General features: G+C 53.9%; 7 protein-coding genes across 7 annotated transcripts; 3 read left to right on the plus strand and 4 right to left on the minus strand.

Moving 5' to 3' along the window:
- Positions 1 to 804: 804 nt before the first annotated feature.
- DID4 (ESCRT-III subunit protein did4) lies at positions 805 to 1,988 on the minus strand (the record flags this gene model as incomplete). The annotated part of the gene is given in 4 exon segments (XM_062915629.1): positions 805 to 942; positions 1,003 to 1,536; positions 1,595 to 1,846; positions 1,854 to 1,988. Coding segments are annotated over 3 exon segments (678 nt in total). The 5' UTR covers positions 1,601 to 1,846; positions 1,854 to 1,988.
- On the plus strand, positions 1,968 to 5,643 carry FZO1 (mitofusin). The gene is made up of 2 exons (XM_062915630.1): positions 1,968 to 4,817; positions 4,875 to 5,643. The coding sequence occupies exons 1-2, from the start codon at positions 2,384 to 2,386 to the stop codon at positions 5,234 to 5,236; spliced, it is 2,796 nt and encodes a 931-aa protein (XP_062761615.1). The 5' UTR covers positions 1,968 to 2,383; the 3' UTR covers positions 5,237 to 5,643.
- A 331-nt stretch (positions 5,644 to 5,974) lies between these two features.
- MAS2 (Mitochondrial-processing peptidase subunit alpha) lies at positions 5,975 to 8,983 on the minus strand. Its single transcript, XM_062915631.1, has 2 exons — positions 7,770 to 8,983; positions 5,975 to 7,699 (listed from the first exon to the last, which is right to left on the minus strand). Exons 1-2 carry the CDS (start codon positions 7,935 to 7,937, stop codon positions 6,107 to 6,109), a joined length of 1,761 nt encoding a protein of 586 aa, XP_062761616.1. The 5' UTR covers positions 7,938 to 8,983; the 3' UTR covers positions 5,975 to 6,106.
- On the plus strand, positions 8,266 to 10,945 carry QC763_706420 (uncharacterized protein; the record flags this gene model as incomplete). Its single annotated transcript, XM_062915632.1, has 4 exons — positions 8,266 to 9,785; positions 9,871 to 9,976; positions 10,041 to 10,695; positions 10,794 to 10,945. The coding sequence occupies exons 1-4, from the start codon at positions 8,722 to 8,724 to the stop codon at positions 10,943 to 10,945; spliced, it is 1,977 nt and encodes a 658-aa protein (XP_062761617.1). The 5' UTR covers positions 8,266 to 8,721.
- Positions 10,946 to 11,872: 927 nt separating this feature from the next.
- On the minus strand, positions 11,873 to 14,665 carry vps16 (Vacuolar protein sorting-associated protein 16; the record flags this gene model as incomplete). Its single annotated transcript, XM_062915633.1, has 4 exons — positions 14,419 to 14,665; positions 13,587 to 14,357; positions 12,281 to 13,538; positions 11,873 to 12,215 (listed from the first exon to the last, which is right to left on the minus strand). Exons 1-4 carry the CDS (start codon positions 14,561 to 14,563, stop codon positions 11,873 to 11,875), a joined length of 2,517 nt encoding a protein of 838 aa, XP_062761618.1. The 5' UTR covers positions 14,564 to 14,665.
- A 175-nt stretch (positions 14,666 to 14,840) lies between these two features.
- On the plus strand, positions 14,841 to 17,149 carry ATG16 (autophagy protein 16, interacts with Atg12p-Atg5p). The gene is made up of 3 exons (XM_062915634.1): positions 14,841 to 15,057; positions 15,168 to 15,830; positions 15,957 to 17,149. The coding sequence occupies exons 1-2, from the start codon at positions 14,973 to 14,975 to the stop codon at positions 15,743 to 15,745; spliced, it is 663 nt and encodes a 220-aa protein (XP_062761619.1). The 5' UTR covers positions 14,841 to 14,972; the 3' UTR covers positions 15,746 to 15,830; positions 15,957 to 17,149.
- DOT1 (Nucleosomal histone H3-Lys79 methylase) lies at positions 15,753 to 18,733 on the minus strand. The gene is made up of 2 exons (XM_062915635.1): positions 17,139 to 18,733; positions 15,753 to 17,023 (listed from the first exon to the last, which is right to left on the minus strand). Exons 1-2 carry the CDS (start codon positions 17,744 to 17,746, stop codon positions 16,111 to 16,113), a joined length of 1,521 nt encoding a protein of 506 aa, XP_062761620.1. The 5' UTR covers positions 17,747 to 18,733; the 3' UTR covers positions 15,753 to 16,110.
- Positions 18,734 to 19,034: the final 301 nt, after the last annotated feature.

Raw genomic sequence — 19,034 nt, forward strand, 5'->3', positions numbered from 1 at the left:
TGGGAAAGTGTGGAATCAGTTGGAGACGATGAGAGAATACGGTACGGTATGGTACGGTATGATGCTGTGTCTGACAGCGGGTCAACTCTCAGGAGGCCAGGCCGGTGTCGATCTGCCCGGCTGTGAGGCTTTGTCACGCCTGTCTGTGTGGCCCGTGGTTGTGTCGGTGGGTGTTGCTTGCAGGCGTAGCTGGGCGTCAGCGGCACGAAGTGGGGTGATGAGAATCGATAGGCTGGGCACTAACGACCCTTGTCTCACAAGGTTGCCAAGATGTCAGGGTTGTTGGACAAGGCAGCCCGTGAGGTTCTTGGGCTACTTTGATGTTTTGACGATGTTCAGGTATAGGTAGGCAATAGGTGATGGTAGCAGAAGCTGTCAAATGTGTCTTCAAGGCTGTTTTCAATCATTGCAATTAGGAAGCAGTGGTGGGGTGTACGCTGATGTAATGTTACATGCACCCCAGATGAGCGTGAACAAAGAACCGAGCTCTTGGGGACACCGATAGTAAACCCATAGATCATTTAAACTACCACTTCATAGTCCTGCTCCCAAAAATGTACATGCCTACACTTATCATAAATCATCCGCCGCTTGGAAAGAATACCAGTGCGCCTTCCAGGTTGTTTAACAGAAAAGCAGAAACAGACGAGCCGGAGGAGGGTTTATATCATCCCCAGCCCCCATTAACGGCCTTGTAAACTTGGTGACTGCCCATAGAAAGCCGAACAGTTTCAAGTAGCACTCCAACTCCGTAAGAACCTAAACCCACAAGCCATAACCGGATACAACACCACGCCTCCGCAATCATCGTCTGAGACTGTCCAGCCGGGCTTGTAGGTCGTCGTCCCCGGGATCTGCTCCGCCGCCTTCTCCTCCAACCGCCTGCGCAATCTTGGTCTCCGGCACGGATTGGGACTGGAGACCTGAAGGTGTTTCGCCGAGCTATAATTTGAATTCAATCAGCACGCCAGAAGAAAAGTCTTGGCAGCCACTGGTACTTACTGCCTGGCTCAAGTCTACACCAATCTCCTCCAAGACCTGTTCCACAATCTCATCACCCTCCTCTTCAGCACCAACGTCCATGGCGTCATCAATAGCATCGTCCATCATCTCTTGCCTTTGCTCCATGATGTCGTTCTCCCGCTCAAACTCCATGGCGATTCGCTGTAGAGAGGGAAGGTTCATAGTACGGTTCATGCTCCCAAGTGCCATCGTAGCACCCTTCATCGCCTGCATCATCTGCTCGTTCGTGCGGTAGGTCTGGAGGCGGAGGGAGATCTTTTGCAGCTGGCTCTTCATGCCGTAGAACTTGTCAATGTATCGTCTGGTGCGAACCAAATCCTTTGCTTGAATCTTGCAAGCACCCATCTGGCCCTTCTGGGCGCTCTGGCGAATCTGGGCGACGAGAGCCTTCTCCTGCTTCTCCAGCTTGACGCGCTGCTGGTCCAATTCCCTGATCGCCTTGTCGAGGAGTCGCTGGTTCTTGCGCAGACGCTCGGCCGGCGTCATGCGCTTGCCGAAAGCCCATTCTAGGATCTTGAGATGGTCAGTCCTGACTATGCTGAGGTGTAGTGGGGCGGTGCGGGAGACTCACATTCATCTTGCCGGCTGTGATTCTCGAATGTGTGCAGAATTAGGTGTTGAGGGACGAAATGCCGGCAGACCTGCTGGGCCGAGGACGTGTGTAGTTGAGTCAATGAAGAAACCAAGAGCAGGCTGCGCCGAAGTTGGTGGTGGTCTTGGTTGTCTTGGAGATGCGCTATCAGTCAAGGCAACGGCCTGTAATCCAGCCGCGGACGCGCAAGCCACTCTGAGGTTTTGAGCCACACCACGCTAAACACGGACGCTGACAGCTTACAGGGAAGCAAACCCACAGTGACCTCATCCAAACCCAGCTTTTGCCCCGCAAATTGCATGCGTTGATGACCCCAGGACAAGGTCATGGGAGTCTGTATCTCAAGAGGGAATGCAAGGGGGGCTCATTTTGGTCAGAATATAGGATAGTGAATACTGTTAGAGTATATATAGCTTATTTCTGCTCTTCAGACCCTTTGTTCACCTGTTAGCCCGCGCGGGGCAGTATCATGATCTCAAAGTATAGAGCTCCGTATGGAAGTAACGCCCTATCGGTGCTATCAGAAAATGGAATGTTCGGAAGGGCAACAGCCAATCAGAATGTGCCTTTCCTTGCGACGAACGGGAGATTTGCCGCTCCGCTAAAAATCATGCGGACGATGGGGAGCCATGATGAAAAACGTCAACCGAACAATTGCCCGACCTGCCATAGCCTACGGAAGTACCCAAACCTTCGTTATGAATTTTGACTAGACTGTCCTGCACTCCCTCTCCCCTCCACCCTCCCGATACGTGGCACGCTGTCACCATGAGCCAAGAGTACTTTTCGCCAAAGGGCAAGGGTGTCCGGCGGCCCAACGACAATGCCACTTCCGATGCCGATGCCCATCATGAGCCGAGTGACGCCGACTCAAATTACGACCGCCCCCCGCGCGCTTCGACCGCGCCCTCGTACATGACTGTAGGAAACGGTTCTTCGGCAAACGCTGCACGACTTCAAGCCATGCTGGAACAAGACTCTGGATACGGCGGCAGCATCGCCGGTGACGACGTCAACTCGTCGCTTTTCAACCCGGCGTCTTCGGGCTGGGACAATGTGATTCACGAAGACCGACCAATGCGTGGCAGCCATAGCAACGAAGCCGACCGCTCCGCTCAGGCCAGCGCCGTCCATCAGCTTTGGTACAATCAGCACCGAAACACCCTCGGCCGGGCCATCAGCACCGTCATCGAGCTCTTGAGCGACCTGCAACGCTTCAACGAAACATGGCCTGCCCACTACCCCTCAGTCCAGCGGGCTGCCCTCGATTCCCCCTCCCACCCGTCATTGAGACCCGGTTTTCACCAGGCATACTCGACCGCGGGTGATCTGGCAAATGGACCGCAGTTCAACGCCGCTCAGCCGCCCCTCCGGCGAGCTATGACCTCCGTCGAGGACGCCGCCGCCGCCGCCGAGTCCAGCCGAGCCGCCGAGACCAGAACCGTCGCCGAGCCCCGTCTTGTGTCGCCTCAGATAGCCCAGGAATTTTCCGTCTTGAAGTTGGATTTGAAGCTTGGTTCCCTCCACCAGACGGAACTGGTACACTCGCTGGAGAAGAGCTCGGTTGCTGCGTTGCTGGACGGGAAGATTCAGTCCAGTATCAGACATCTACAGGCTCTTCGGGAGCGTATCGAGGACACCTCCAGCAAGGTCTTGGTCACGGGTGATTTGAACGCTGGCAAATCGACATTCTGCAACGCCCTTTTGCGACGAAAGGTTCTCCCCGAAGATCAGCAGCCATGCACGAGCATTTTCTGCGAGGTATTGGATGCGAGGGAAAACTGCGGCATTGAGGAGGTTCACGCTGTACACAGGGATGCTGTTTACAACCGTCACGACGAGGCTACCTACGATGTGTATCCTCTGAAGGACCTCGAGAGAATTGTGATCGACAACACCGTGTACATGCAGTGCAAGGTCTATGTCAAGGACGCCAGGTCGATCGATGAATCTTTGCTGAATAACGGTGTGGTTGACATCGCCCTTATCGACGCCCCCGGTCTCAATATGGATACCACCAAGACTACAGCTATTTTTGCACGACAGGAGGAGATTGATGTTGTGGTGTTTGTGGTCTCGGCCATGAACCACTTCACCCAAACGGGTACCGAGTTCATTCGAGCGGCCGCCGCTGAGAAGGCCTATTTGTTCGTCGTGGTCAACCATTTCGACAATATCAGGGACAAGGACCGGTGCCAGAAGCAAATTCTCACCCAAATCCGCGGTCTCAGCCCCGCGACATACAAGGAAGCCGGTGAGCTCGTGCACTTCGTCTCCAGTTCCGCCATCCCAGTAGCACCAAACCCCCCTGGAGGCCCCGGCGGCGGTGGTGGTTCAGGAAGCTCCAGCGGCGGCGGGTTCGGCGATGACCCGGGTGATAATGACCCCAAGGGCAAGGGCAAAGACAAGGAGATGGCCAGAGACTTTTCTGCCCTCGAGCAGTCTTTGCGTAGATTTGTGCTGGAGAAGCGCGCTCGCTCCAAGTTGGCTCCTGCCAAGACATATCTCACCAACATTTTGAACGACGTCAACGTTCTCGCTACTGTCAACACCGAAGTTGCCCAGGCGGAATACGACCGTGTGAACTCGGAGCTGCAGGCCCTGGAGCCCCAGCTTGAGGCTGGCAAGAGGGCCAGGGCAGAGATCAGCGAGCAGGTTGAGCGGACCATCGAGGACACTTGCCAGGAGGTCTACGACTACTCTCGCACGACCATCAACTCGGCCATCAACCACGCCGGCGATGATAACCTGGGAATTGAGTACCCCGGTCTCTTCAGCGCCTTCCAGTATGCCGATGATCTCAAGGCTGCCATGCTTTCCCACATTGCCGCCTCGGTCGTCCACTGCGAGGAGAACGCCAGAAAGAAGACGGTTGCTGGTGTCGAGTCGATCAAGAAACTGGGTATCAAGCATCTGGGGGATGAGTACCAGAACCTCAACTTCAAGTCGGAGGTCATGTTCCAGGGCCGGAAGGATGCTTTGGCTCGTCAGGTGGACATTTCTACCGAGTTTGCGGACTTTGTCGACTTTTCGACGCTGATGCAGAGGGAGGAGAAGGCCGGCATGGCGCTCACGGTGGCGGGTGTGGTTGGTACAACTGTTATCAGTGGGTACAGCCAGGTGAACCTCGCTTTTAGAGCGGCTCAGATTTTGGGAAGTGAGAACTTGAGGAAGTTGATTATTCCGGGTGTTATTGCTGGTGGTGAGTTTTTTCTTTTCTCTTGTGTGACCATTATCAATAAGCTGACATTTTCCACAGCTGCTGCTCTGGCGTTTTATGTCCTCTCTCAGATCCCTCACTCCCTTCCTGCCCGCCTCAGCCAAAAGATTGCCACGCAGCTTGAGGCGATGGATTATGTTCATCAGAACAGCAGCCGGATTTCGGGGAAGGTGAGGAAGGTGTTGCTCATTCCGGCGAATAACCTCAGGGTTGGGCTGCAAAAGTCGGTGGAGCAATTGGGCGCGAGGAGGGATGAGACGGTCAAGGTGAGGAAGGAGAGCAGTGATGCGTTAAGGTATTTTGGGAATCTGGTGCAGAGGAGTGCGCATCAGAGGCAGGTGGTGGAGGGGGTGGATTTGGATGGGCATCCGCCGGGTATGGCGGGGCATCCGGGGTATTGAGGGGGAGTTGTATAGTATGATTGATTGTTGCACATGATGAAGATGGGGCGTTATTTGGCTTGGGGGGCTGGAGGAAAAGGGGAGGGTTGGAAAATTGGAGAGGTCCTGAGATGCATACGTGAAAACAGCGAACTGATGGGAGGAGAGAAGGGGGGTGAGGGGGGTATGAGTTATATCACAAGAACCTGAGTTATTTTTCTACGCTCTCTTTTTTTTTTTTTTTTTTTTTTTTTTTTTTGTGGATGAGGATCTCCTAGATGATGGCTTTCTTTTGTTGAGTGCGTGTGATGATTTGTGGATCGGGGGAGAGAAAAATGTCGAGGTTGTGTAGGCAGGCAGGCAGGCAGGCAAATAGGTAGAACAAAACAATCAAATAAGGCCCTCTCCAATTCGATATTCTCCAGTTTAACAACTGAGGCTTCCCTTTGGTAAACAAACACACAGCTCTTGTGAGTAATACAATGCTTTTCTTTCCTATTAAGCAAACATCGGAACTCTGGAGTCGGCAAAAACAAAAAGCTCGCTCACATCCACACTTTATTGGATTGTGGTGCCCGGCGCTGAAAACTCCCAGAAGCTTACCACTTGGCCATTTGGCACAGAGTGTGCTGCTGTCCTTGTTGGTTGGTAGTTGCTGGAGGAAATACAAATACCGTGGCTGTGTTGCTCCTTTCTGTTGTCGTCGACAATAAGGAAGCAAAGTGAGACTTTGGATATGAACTGGGTGGGTGGTGTCTTCCCCTGTTGTCAAACACAAAACCCGTCAATACAAGGTACCTACTATAAATGTTTGTACATTTCTCTCATTCAACAGATACATCTATGTACCCTACCCTATCTTACACACTCCCTCCTTACTTGCCCACCCATCTAATTCCTCCCCAACTTCCAACTAGCAATAATATCCTGTATCTGCTCCCACCCAATCACCTCCTGCCTCCCATTCCCATGTTGACTCGCCTCCTGCAACACCACCGTCGGCGCCCCTGACCCCCCGCCCGGGTTGTTCACCAACCCACCAAGCACCTGCTTCGCCACCCTCCTCAGGTCCTTCGGCGTCAACCGGTTGATCTGGCGCGTCATCTCCCTCACTGGGATCTTCCTCCCGTGAACCTGCACCTGTCTTCCCAAATCTTCCAGCTCAACCATCCTGCTCTCCAGGTTCATCAGCAAGCTCGACCGGAGCTGGTTCTTGGCCCGGTTGACCTCTACCTCTCCAAGGCCCGTGTACCCCGAGTCGTGGGTGAGAGCCTGGAGCTCGCGACACATGACGTGGAGCATGGGGATGGTGCGACCTGGATAACATGAAGCAGCGATGCCGAAGAGACCAGAGTCCTTGTAGGAGTGGTTGAAGGCTATGCAGGATTCTACCCAGCCGTGTTGGTTGAGGACGTTGGTGTACAGACGAGAGTACATGCCCTTTCCTGGGCCGCCGGCGGAGAAGGAGCCGCCGCCGCCAAGAAGGGTTTGAAGAGTGGCCAAGGCAAAGATATCTGGAGAGGAGATGGGAAGGCCTTCGAAGCAGAGGTGGATATGGGAAAATGTGGGGAGATTGGGGTTGATTGGTGGAGGCTGAGTTGGGAGGGTGAGGAAGCCGCCGGTATAGGTAGCTGGACGGTTGAGGTCAGCTTCGGTAATGGGGGTGACTACTGGGCGAAGCATTGAGGATGGGGAAGATGACTGTTGTGGGGCGAGGTTCTTGAGAATCTTGCCAAACAGGCCGGAGGGTTGTTCGGGTTCTGGGGATGTTGGTGGTGTTGAGGCAGCTGAGGAGGCCTCGCTTGATGAGTCGGTGGGAGTGGTTGGTTCTGATACAATCGGTTTTGAACGCTCCATATCACCAAAGTATTTCTGTGCAAGCTCGACGGCCTCGGCGTGAGGAACACCGGCAAAGGCCACAACCATGCGGTCTGGTTGGTAGAAGGCGTCCCTGTAGGCCTGGATAACGTCCTTGTTGATAACGCTCAGCCTCTCCTGAGGGCAGAGCAAGGGGTTCCCTAATGTGTTGTCCTTGAAAGCAGCTGTATGAACCAACTCGGGCAAGATCAGCTCCGGTTTGGACCAAATCTCTCCCACTTCGTACTCGGCCGTCTCGAGTTGTTGAGCAATTTCCTCGTCGGTCAACTGGGGGTTTCGGATCGTGTCGGCCAACAGTTCCACGGTGGTAGGAATGGCAGAGTTGAAGGTTGCTGCTTGGTACATCATGGATTCTCTGGAAGAAGCGCATTGGATATTGCCGCCCAGTTGCTCTACTGTCTCCAACATCTCGTCCGCTGATCGTGATCTTGTCGACTTGAAGGCTAGCCTGTCCATGATGTGACTGGCTCCCCGGAGGGAGTCGTTCTCGTATCTTGACCCGGCATCGATGTAGACTCCCACTCCCGAGAAGGCATCGGGCAAATCCTCAGAGGCGACTCGAATTCCATTTGGTAGCGTGGTGATCTTGTCGGTTTCTGTTGGGTCCTGCAACCGAGGGATATGTTAGCCATGTATTGCTGGCCTGACTCTGTCATTGCTCTTCGTCTCATCTCACTCTTGTTGCACGTTTATTAGCCTTTGCCTCCCGATGTGCCCTTTCGTATTTCAAGACATGCTCAGTGGCATAGCGCCTTGGGCCGACAGGCGAGTAACTCGGCCTCGCGGGGTGCCATGGCAGATGTGTCTGGTTCAACAGCCTTGTGGGCCGGCAGGATCTAAACATGACTGCGGCGAGTGGTCCGGAAGCAGCAGACCAGGTGACAATCCGGCTTGCGCGAGGCTGAAATATCGAATGCGATCTTCCTGAGGGGGTTGCGCAACTCAACAAGCACCCACCAAGGCAGATCCATCCATGATGTTCTTGAGCTTATCGATAAGAAATTCGCAGCAGCACTACGGGAGGGCCTTACGTAAGGCTGCGACTACCCTTGCACCATCACCAGCATGCAGCTGGCCAAGCACACACACACAGTCAGCAACACAGTGCGCATGGCCCAGCCAAGTGATGTAAAAAGCAGGGTTGATCAAATCATGCGCCGCGCAGAGCAGACAAAGCTGCAACGGCTGACCTCGACACCGACTCCTACGACAGACAGAATCTTGGCTGTTCGACTTCGTGAGGGGACACGACAGGAAGGACGGAAAAATAAACACTGGGATATCAGAAAACCTGGAAGTAAGGGAATTATCCCAGATATTTCTGGAACACTGAGCTACTACTAGACTGTAAGAGTTTCCCATCGGTCCTGCGAGTGTGGCGGCCTGGCCGACCGAAGCGGTTGAACCATACATGGCTGCTGCTGACCTTTCTGCCCTATCAGTCGCGCCTAGGGGAAGCCTAGGCTCTGAACGCCCCCCTCAGCAAAACCCCAAATCTCCCAACCACTAAACCGCGACGTGCTTGTTACGATACCCACCGCAAATTTCACCCCCTTTGACAACGTTTTCCATCCCGCCTCGTTTTTCTGCCTCCATGTAAACCTCGGTGCGCTCTTTGACTTTGCTCAATGTTTACACAACCTGTAGCCTCGCCCACATCCCCGGGGGCTCCGGTATCACCTGGTCCAGTCTCGCCCACAAGGACCAGTCGCCTGAGAGGCCTGAGTTACTTTCGTAATTACACCCAGAACCACCTCCTGTCCCGCGAGCACAGCGCCCACGCCCACGCCCACGCCCACACCAACCAGAGCCACCAACAACACCACCAGGCAAACTCCCCGACTCACAATCCATCCTTGAACTCTCCAGCGCTCCCCTCTCCCGGCCTGCCTATCCCCCCTCCCACGGCAGAAGCCAGCAGCCATTATAATCATAATAACATCACCAACGCTACTACCAACAACACCCACGGCCACCCCTCGCACACAAGTCGGTCCAATCCCTTCTTGCAGCCCGCCCCGACACTAGCCCAACCCCTCGTCCTCCCGCCCTCCACCACATCGCAGACCTCCTCCGGCCTTTTCCCCGGCGATCCTTTGAATTCTGCCCTCACCGAAAGATCTGGAGGAGTTGGAGGACTTGCCCCTCCCGCCAACACCACCATCATGACCCGGGCTCGTTCCGCCACCGTAGGGGATGCCGTCTTGTCGCCCGACCCAGGAAGCTCGAGCGCCGACATCCTCCCCTCGATCCGATTCAGCGCCTTTCACGACACCCGTGCTACTCGCCCGTCCCTCAAGTTCCCCACCATCTCGCGTACGCTCCCAACTGGCAATGAAGTGATCCGCGTAGGCAGATACTCGGAAAGAGACAACCAGCCCAATATCCCCAGCAACATGCCTTCTGCGGCGCCCGTAGGGTTCAAGAGCAAGGTTGTGAGTCGACGGCACTGCGAGTTCTGGTACGAGGATGGCAAATGGTACATCAAGGACGTTAAGAGTAGTTCTGGAACCTTTCTCAACCACATCCGTCTCAGTCCCCCCGGCACCGAGTCGAAGCCATTTGCGGTGAACGATGGTGATATTGTGCAGCTGGGTATTGACTTCAAGGGCGGGGAGGAAATGATCTTTCGCTGCGTCAAAATGAGGCTTGAACTAAACCGCGGGTGGCAGAATAAACTTAACGCCTTCAAGTAAGTCTCCTCGTACATGTACACCCAGAAATCTGGGCGCCACCCGCTCGAATACTGGCTTCATGTACTGACACTCTGATGCTAGCCTAACCTCACACAAACGCCTTCGAAACATGACGGCTGGCTCGGCCCAAGACTCTTCAGCTCAGTCTTACACCCAGGACTGCTCAATATGTCTGAATAGCATCGCGGTAAGTCTTGGTACCCCTGGCGAACTCCACTTGGTTAGCCAACAAGGTTCTAACTCTGTTGCAGCCATGCCAATCCTTATTCGTCGCTCCATGTTCCCACACATGGCATTTCAAATGCATCCGAGCCCTGCTCAACTCCCCGTCCTACCCCATTTTTATCTGTCCCAACTGCCGCGCAGCCGCCGACCTTGAGGCCGAAGTAGAAGACCCCGAAGAATGGGAGCAGCTGGATTCCGACGAAGGGGCCAAGTCCAACCCTGAAGGGACCTTACTAGCCCCCGCTACCAGCGAAGCCCAACCACGAAAGTCTAGGGAGTCTGTCCGGGCCACCCGACAAGCTACCCTGATTGCGCCGCAGCAACCACCTCTACCAATCCCTGTTCCAGTAATACAAAGCGAAAGTGAATCAGATGTGGTGATGGTGGATGTTCCAGCACAGCAGCAACAGCAACAGGCACCTCCCGTTGCAGAAATCACACTCATCGACACACGAGAGCCAACAATGAGCACAAATGCAAGCCGCCCACCATTTCAACATGCCCAGTCAAGCCCCGTGCCCATTCATCATGCGTCTGGGCACAGGACACCATCTCCTACGGGTCCGTTAATCGCCGGTAACAACGAGGGGCCGATCACGCCGAGGAATGATGCCGGGCCATGGGTCTTTGACGGAAGTGGGCTGAGGCAGAGGGCGGACGGGGGAGGAGCAACGGCTCAGGGTGCGCTACCTGCCACTGACACTGCGAGCTTCGAGCGTGTGATGCAGAGTACTAATGAATTTTCTAGGTTGAATGAGCACATCGCCAGCCAGCAGCAGCAACCAAGTTCACCACGGGTTTTGCCGTCATTAAGAGATTAATTGGTGTTGCGTTTTGGGGGAGTTCGTTGGAATTTGGTGTCTACCTCTCACCGCTACTACATATATTTGCTGACGGAAACGAAGGCACGACAGCAGGAATGGGGTGTTGATTCGGTATGAAGCATGTATCTCTCTTTTTTCTTCTTGTCTGTGAAGAGGACAAGAGAGGGAGAAGGAGGGACAGAGAGGGAAACATTGCGAGTGTTTTTTTTTTTTTTTTTTTTTTTTTTTTTTTTTTTTTTTGCAATTTGGGCATTAAGAACGGAGTTTTCATATCAATATCTTTTTTTCTGATTGGAGTGGGAAGGGGGAAGGGGGGAAACATTGCAACATTGCAACACAACACAAACAGCAGAAGGAATGGGAGGGGGAGGAAGGTGGAAATCTTTGTTTGCTTTTTTCTTGGATGGGAATGGAAACGGATAATTGACCTTTGGTTTTGGTTTTTTCTCTCTCACACTCACACACACTCGCAGTCATCAAGTCCCTCCTCTTGTTTTGCTGCTTTTTTGTTTTCATTGCGGTTGTGTTGTTGATGTTTTTTGCTCTAGGATATATTATTCATCGCTGAAGAACTGTTGAATACTTGTTGTGATATCCCTCCTTCCCCCCCCGCTCCTTCTACTGCTTCATTGCTGTGTGTTCTATGCAAGGCAGCTAAAGGGAGTTGATTGACTAGGTAGGCACGAAACGCAAAAGCAGAGCGGTTTGCATCGAGAAGTACCTAGCATTGATATTCTTTCTGCGTCTGTTTTCTTGAAAGGAAACAGGGGTTTGGAGAGTACGGGTTGTGGTTTGCGGGATGGAAAAACATGGCGAGGAAACCTAACAGAAAACCCGAAAACTAACACAAGTATCTCGAGAGGAGGACTACTGAAGGGTGACCAGGCGGGTTCTTGCAAAGAGGGGCCTATTTTCACAGAGCAGCAGCTTCGTGGAATTTCTACAAAAAGCCTTCACTTTCTAAGTCTTGACACAACGAAAACAACATCTCCTCCTACGGGGTATTCAAATACTCAAATCTAACCCCTTATCCTTTACCTCCCCCTCCCACCAAAAACCTGCCCCCCAACCCGCTCAATCTCCCTCCCCTCGTTCGTCCCCCGTCCCGCCGCCTCCAGCAACCTCAACCACGCGTCCCCATCCTTCAACTTGACCGCCTCCTCCGCCGCCCTGACCCTCATCCCGCACTTCTCATACATGGTAATCGTAGCCCCCTGCTCCAACCCCGTGCACTTTGGCACAAAAACCGCCGCCAGCCTGGGGTTGCCCGCCTGGAGGCACTGGTTGAAGAACGGCTCCCACCCAATCGGGCTCTTCCGCTGTTTAGAAATCTCCTCAATCTCGTTCCAGTCTCTTTTTGCTACCAGGGCCTGAAGCCTATTGTTACCCTGGTGTTAGTATCTGCAGATGAACAGCGGGAAAAAGAGGGGAGAAACACATACCTAACCCACCACGCTACCCTCTCCGGCACTTTGAACTCCCCCTGTATCTTCTTCGCCCTGCCACTGTACCCCAACCGGTAGAGCTTAAACATTGTCTGGTTTACGCTCAAGCCGGTAAAGTTATCACCGAGGTCACGGTCGAACCCCTCTTGCATTCTCAGCAGCAAATTCGCTTCCCTCACCGCACCGATCTCGAATACGTTCTCCTTGGGGTTATCAGCCAGCAACTTCGCCGCCAAGGCCAACTTATCACCCGCGGTCCTGCTCTCCGGTTGACGTAGCGCCTCCCTCACAAACACCGCCGCGCCGTCGACACGACGATCGTCTTGATAGTAGAGGTCTTTCAGCATGGCTGTGTCCTCGTGGCCGTCACCGTCTCCCTCGTGAGCAGCTGCTTCAACCAGGGCGGTGGCGGTAGGGCGGGAGTTGATCACGCGGAAAAACGACGCGAGGGGGAGTTTGCGGCGGAGTTGGTGGAGGACAAAGTAGATGAGGTCTGTGTCGCCTGATTCGATTGCTTTGTCTAGGGCGAGCTCGTCTTCTTCCATGGAGAGAAGTAGTGGGACTTGTCTACCTGCTCGGGGCTCGTGGTTAAGCAGTTCGGTAGCTAGACGACCCCTTCCCTCTTCGTAGGCGGCTCTGGCGATGGCTTCGAACGAGATGCCCGGTTTGCCGGAGAGCTTTTCGACTATTTTGCGGCAGGCGGTGTCGTCGTCTTCGGAGCCGAGGCGGACTTTGGCTGACGCCCAGTGGACGTAGATTTTGTCGGTGGGGAGGCGGAGGTAGGATGCTATGCGGAGAGCGAGAAGGTATTCATGGCGGTTGAGGAGACGGGTGATGAGTCCCGAGGGCGAGAGGCGTTGGTATTGTTCGTAGGACAAGGGGAGGCCGATTTTGTAGTTGCGTACAGCATTGAGAACGCGGAGGGTCTCGCACATGTCGACAAAGTCATCGCTGTTGTAGATATCAAGAACGGATTTGCCAAAGGAAGCGGCTTTGAGGAGTTGCTTTTGCCAATGTTCACTGAATTCTTGACCGGCAGCGTTGACGCATTTGTCCACTGCTTCGACAAGGTGAGGACGTATGAGCTGGACGTTGTCATCGGCCTTTGGGGACTGCATTTCGAGCTGCTCGACGGCATCTAGGAGGATGGATGCCGGCGAGTCTGAGCCCAGTTTGAACACCTCTTCCGTGTCCTCTGGCACTTTTTGAAGGAAATCACATCTATCATTGGCAATGATCCTTACACCATCATAGTCTGTCATTCATTAGCATACGATGAGGGCTGATCTTTAAGGCTACTCACCAGGTAACAGATGGACACGGCCACTGTCGTAATAGAACTTGGCCGATGACCCATATGGACCAACGAGATGGACCTCGTCTTCCCAAGCGATGACAACAGCGTCTTTACCACACCACTCGACGTATTTTGGTGGGATCTTGGATTTGGAGTCATGCTCGCTCAGGTTCTCCTCAAAAGTGCTGTTGATAACGTATACTCTGCCGGCCTTGGTGTATAAGGCGACAAACTTTCCGTTTGGCGATACAGTGATATGAGTGAAGGGTCCTTGATCCAGGCCTCGATCGTCACAAGCTGCGGCATCGGAAACATAGATAGTTTGGCCAATGCTCAACAGCACTTCGACAGACCGAGAGTTGGTATATGACGGCGGTATAAGACTCCACGAGTGAACCTCTCCCTCGGGAGGTGGTGCAAGAAGCTTCGGCCGAGGCTCGCTATATGATGAGACTGAGACGAGAGAGTTGTTGTTCAACAGCACAACCAGCCCATGGGCATAGAATCGGCATGACTTAACACCCGAATCCTCAGCACCATTTCCCAGAGAGAACTGTGTAAACTCTCCCTGTAAATCAAAGTAACATCTCACAGTACCGTCGGCGGTGACGACCAGCAACTTCTCATCCTCAGACCAGCCAAGGCCCTTGATAGAGCCGCTGTCCCATGGGATAGAGAGTATGGGCTCACCCCCAGCGCAGCTGTAAATGTCGATGCTTGGTTTGGATGTTCTTGTGGGCTGGTAAGCTACCAGTTTGCCTTCATCACGATATAAAGCTGTCGGGTGTCAACATCAATGAACGGAAACCGGGGAAACGCGGGTTGCATCCACACTCACCTATAGCACCGCTATAAGGTGCACCAGCGACGATGTAGTTGTCAAGGTCCAGATCCTGATCAAAAACCTGCGTATACAGCTGAACCTTGCGGTAAAAAGACGGGCCAAGCTGTTCCCAGCCTGCAGTTGGATGAGCGACGTCCATCTTTTGTCATCTCCCCATATTTGGTCTCTGTGGATGTTGTTTGGTGATGGATAAGTGCGGATATCCCAGCAGCTCACTGAAGCTCGGGGAGCTCACCGGCCGTGACGCCGCAGCCCGCCCGCCCAGGCTCCAACTGTGAGCTGGCCCGGCTGACCCCAAAATCCACACTGTGCGCCTCCTGCCGTTTGGCAAATGAGGCAACCCCAACCCCCAAGCCAGACAAAACCCCTGTCACAATGGCGGGATTTCAGCTGTAAGCTCACCAGCTCACGTCGTTTAACTCTCACTGCATTGTTGCCCGACTTTAAACTCTCGGGCATCTTGCTTTCCGTTGCTTTAAACTTGTTTCTCTTCATTCTTGTCTTTGTCGGGTAATACTTCCTTCCATCTATCATCCCATCCCCCAACCATGCAAAACTGGCGAACAGAATACATCACCGGAATCAAGGATGCCGAGAAGCAACATCCCGTCAACCGGGAGCTAATCGCAGCATGTCAGTTTTATCCACCCACAAGACCGACAACACCACCAACCCCGCTATCACCACCTCCCCTCCCCTCCCCTCCCCTCCCCTCCCAACTAACCTCCCTCCTTCTCTCTCAGACTCCCAACTCTGCGACCGCCTCTCCACCCTCGAAGCCGAAAAAGCCCTCCTCCAATCTCAACTCCAACAACAACAACAACAACAACAACAACCCCCTCCTTCCTCCTCCCGGAAAACCACCACCACCACCCCGCCTCCAACCTCCCCCCCCTCTTCTGACGATACCAACGCAACTATTACCCGCCTCCGCCTTGACCTAACCGAAGCCCTCCGCTCCAAATCCCAATTCCAATCCCGCCTCGCAAAATCCGACGATGAGCTCGCCCGCCTCCGCACAAAAACCACCTCCGATTCCAAAGCCCTCGCAGACCTGACCGCCCAAGCCCGGACACTATCCCGCAAACTCCGTGACCGAGAAGAAGAACTCCGCGCGAAAAACAAGCTCGTCGCCGACGTCCAAGATGAGCTCGCCGTGCTAAACATGCAGCTCGACCAGGTGGAAAAGCAGCGCGCAAAGAGAGAGGCCGAGTACAACCACCTCCTGAGCCGGTATATGGTGCGCGTGGAGCAGGAGACCGAGGCGATGAATCTGGAGCATGACAAATCTTCTTCTTCATCAACAAAACAGAAGAGGTGATTTTGCGCGGTGGCAAAGCAATGTTGGCATCAGCCATATTCACAGGTATACTTGTGAATTGTATGGGGATATCTGAACAGAAAAGGTACGTATGCTATACATGCGGTTTCAGTCGCTCGCGCTATTCCTTCTCTTCTTTTCCGCTTCTTCTCTTTCTCCTCCTCCCTTTTTATACATGAAAACAATCCTGACAAGCCATACTCGTGCAAAGTATGTAACGCTTTCAACCTAAACCCAACAATCAGACCATATAACCGTCCTCCATTTCCATCCTAGCACCGCGCTTTTTTGAAACGCTCAACGTTTTCAAAAAGCAAAAACGCTCCTTGTCCTAACAGAAACAAAAGAAAAAAGAGACAGGAAAATTACTTCCTCGTCGAAATACAATACGTCCCCGCCGCCCCCGTCCAGCTGACGTACTCCTCCGGGTACGTCAAATGCTCCACATCCAAGATCGACGAAGCGACATCGTTCTCAGCCAGCTTGTTGTCGTGCACAAACGTCTTGAGCGACACAATCTTGCATCCAATCTTGAGGTCGAGAAACATGTTGACGAGGTTGTCGTTGAGCTGCGAGGTGAAGGCCTGATTGTTCACCAGCACCACGTCGGCCCGCTTAAGGGACTCGAGGATCGGTTCGTTCTTACGGAAATCGCCCCTCTCGAGGTAGACCTTTCCGGGCGCTACCCCCCACAGCCGGCAGCGGGCGGCGAATTCCTTTTTCTGCGCGTCGGCGAGGTTGCAGGCGTTTTCCATCATTTCGCATCCCCAACTTTCGCAGCCTATTTCGAGGGCTGCTTGGAGCACGACGTTGCCAACGCCGGATCCCAAATCGACAAAAACCATGTCCGAGGTCAGTTGGGTGCGCTCGAAAATGTCCGAGATGAAGGGGTGGAGGAGCTCGCCGTAGACGTTGTCGGTGCCGTTTTCGTACTTGGCGAGGAGCTCGACTTTGGGGGCTACGGTGCGGTCGTATACCTGGTCTAGGATGAAGGCGACGAGTTCCTGCGGGACTCCTCGCATGGTTTCTAGGTTCTTGGCGATCACACCTTTGCGCTGGAGGGCGAACAGACTTTCGCTATATTCTTTGAGCGCTTCTTTGAAACCCTTGCCATCGTTTAGATTTTTGCAGCGTTCTAACCGGCGGTAGATGCCGGAGTTTTGGTCTAGAAACGGGCGGGCTTCCTCTTCGGAGAGGTAGATGGATGCGACGTGGCGGACAACGGTCAGGATGTCTTGAGCGCCTTCGATCTTGTCTTTACCTTTTACCAGTTCGTATCTGTGGAAGAGGTGGACTGTTAGCTTTTTTCAATGCGCGCATATAGACTTGCACTTTTGTCGAGAACAAAAGATGGCAGTTGTAGAAGGTAGATATTAATATAGAACAAGCGTACTTCTCCTTGTGGTTCGAGCCCGGGTAGCGCAACCGGACGCCTACCTCATCTCTTGACAGTCCCATAACCGGTTGGCACTTTTCGCTGAGGCTGGCGACTTCGACGGCGTGAATTATTGGCAGCAACTCGCCTTCGGACTCCCTGTCGCCCTTCCACATCTTTGGGTGGCGGACCCGGCGGTTGGGGTCATGTCGCCGCAGCTGTTCGAGACGCTTGAGGCGCTTTCGTGGGTCGAGCTGGTCTTGCCAGTCGTCGTCGGAGGCGGAGTCAGAATCGGAGTCTGAGTCGAAGGACGGGGAGGCGGGGGAGTGGCTGGCTCGAGGTCGCTTTCGGCTGTTGCTGGATGTAGAGGAGGAAGGGACTTTCAGGGCGGAGGATGGATCGAGGTAGCGGGAGGAGCCATTTTGGGACTTGCGGGCGGAGGGCGGGAGGGGGGAAGCGCGAGGTGTTGAGGTTGTGGAGGGGGATGCGCGCACCGAGGAGGTGATTCGGGAGGTGGAGGGTGGGGCGGAGGTAGATTTTGGCTTGGGTTTTTCGGGGAGGGTCTTCTTTACGGCGCGGACTTCGGTTTTTACTTTGAATTTTGATTTTTGGTTGAAGATACTCATCTTCGGGGTGGGACACGCTGGTGAGGCTTCGGGGGCGGGGGGGGTTTTGTTGGTAAAGTGGAGAAGCAGGGGGTATATGAGGGCGGTTTTGACCAAGAGTAGGGGGAGGGGGGTTGGGCGAGAGTGGTGGTTGGAGGGGATCGCAGGTGAAGCTGTATGGAATGGGATCTGGGAACGGAACGGGAGCGACGACGCGTGGCGCTGGCGCGACGGGAATATCGCTGTCGCAAGTATGAAAGACCGCTGTGAAGACGTCTTAGGTAGTTGGGCTATATGAAGAGTATCCGCCAAGGGTATAGTCGCCTTGTGGTACCGTATAGTCAGGAGAGGGGTCGTTGCTGGACGTGGGTTGCGGTGGTGGTGAGACACAGGTGTGGGAGGATTTCAGCTCGGTGAGGCGGCAGCGCTCATTTTCTCCCCGCTGAGCGTCAAGGCAAGGCGGCTTTGGCAGCTGCCAGCTCGCAGAAAGGCCGCGCTAGCGACCCTGCACTGTGGTGCCATTTCTCGAAGTCATGTGACTCGACTTGGCGGGACAGGTGCGAGTGGGGCAGGCGATAACGAGATAAGACGATATCGTCCGATAAGGAGCACCGATACGGATACAACCTCAGATTCCTGTGTAAGTGGACGGTTGGCCTCCTTGTATTATCTCAGAGTACAGCACTGCAGTTTTGAAGCATGCTGATTGTACAAAGTCTCACACGAGAGCCACACGAGCCTGCTATGGTCTCAGTGTGAGGACCCTGTGTATCACCACGGAGCTTACGACGGACTCTCATGGAGATGACCATCTGTCTGCTTCTCAGACCACACTGGAGGCCCCTTGGTACTCTGAAGAGTGAGATAGAGCATCTCAACGGCCCTCGAAGCAATTGAAGCTGAATAGACGTGACACAAATCACATGCTCACGTGTAAAAAAGATTGTTCTGGTCCGTTCTACTGTATCCAGCTGGTTGGGATCACTGATCTACCGGTCTGTGAAGATTTATCCGATCGAAATTGAGGGAATCCAACAAAGGACATTCGCTCGTAATTGGGAAGCTTGAAGTGCATGCTCGGGGCAGGGGTGAGGGGAGAAATCGTCTCGTCAGGCGACGAGAACAAGCGGCTGCCCACGCCTCTAGCTCTTGAAGCTCAGGCAAATTAGCTTGAAGGTGGAAATTCGTGGCCAGCAGAAACTGGGATCTTGTACAACAGCAAAAGGTGATGGTAGTGGCTGTCAACGCTGTTAAGAGATTGGTGCAATGCCAAGGCCCATATCTATGACGTCATGGATCGCAACGTCCT

This window comes from Podospora pseudopauciseta (assembly GCF_035222475.1).
Source record: "Podospora pseudopauciseta strain CBS 411.78 chromosome 7 map unlocalized CBS411.78m_7, whole genome shotgun sequence".
Taxonomy (NCBI): Eukaryota; Fungi; Ascomycota; class Sordariomycetes; order Sordariales; family Podosporaceae; genus Podospora; species Podospora pseudopauciseta.

Coding starts and splice junctions, on each gene's coding strand:
- FZO1 (XM_062915630.1), top strand. CDS start 2,384: ATGAGCCAAGAGTACTTTTCGCCAAAGGGCAAGGGTGTCCGGCGGCCC. Junction 4,818..4,874: donor TCCGGGTGTTATTGCTGGTG/GTGAGTTTTTTC, acceptor CATTTTCCACAG/CTGCTGCTCTGGCGTTTTAT.
- MAS2 (XM_062915631.1), bottom strand. CDS start 7,937: ATGTTTAGATCCTGCCGGCCCACAAGGCTGTTGAACCAGACACATCTG. Junction 7,700..7,769: donor CTAATAAACGTGCAACAAGA/GTGAGATGAGAC, acceptor CCTCGGTTGCAG/GACCCAACAGAAACCGACAA.
- ATG16 (XM_062915634.1), top strand. CDS start 14,973: ATGCAAAACTGGCGAACAGAATACATCACCGGAATCAAGGATGCCGAG. Junction 15,058..15,167: donor CCGGGAGCTAATCGCAGCAT/GTCAGTTTTATC, acceptor CTTCTCTCTCAG/ACTCCCAACTCTGCGACCGC.
- DOT1 (XM_062915635.1), bottom strand. CDS start 17,746: ATGAGTATCTTCAACCAAAAATCAAAATTCAAAGTAAAAACCGAAGTC. Junction 17,024..17,138: donor GGCTCGAACCACAAGGAGAA/GTACGCTTGTTC, acceptor CCTCTTCCACAG/ATACGAACTGGTAAAAGGTA.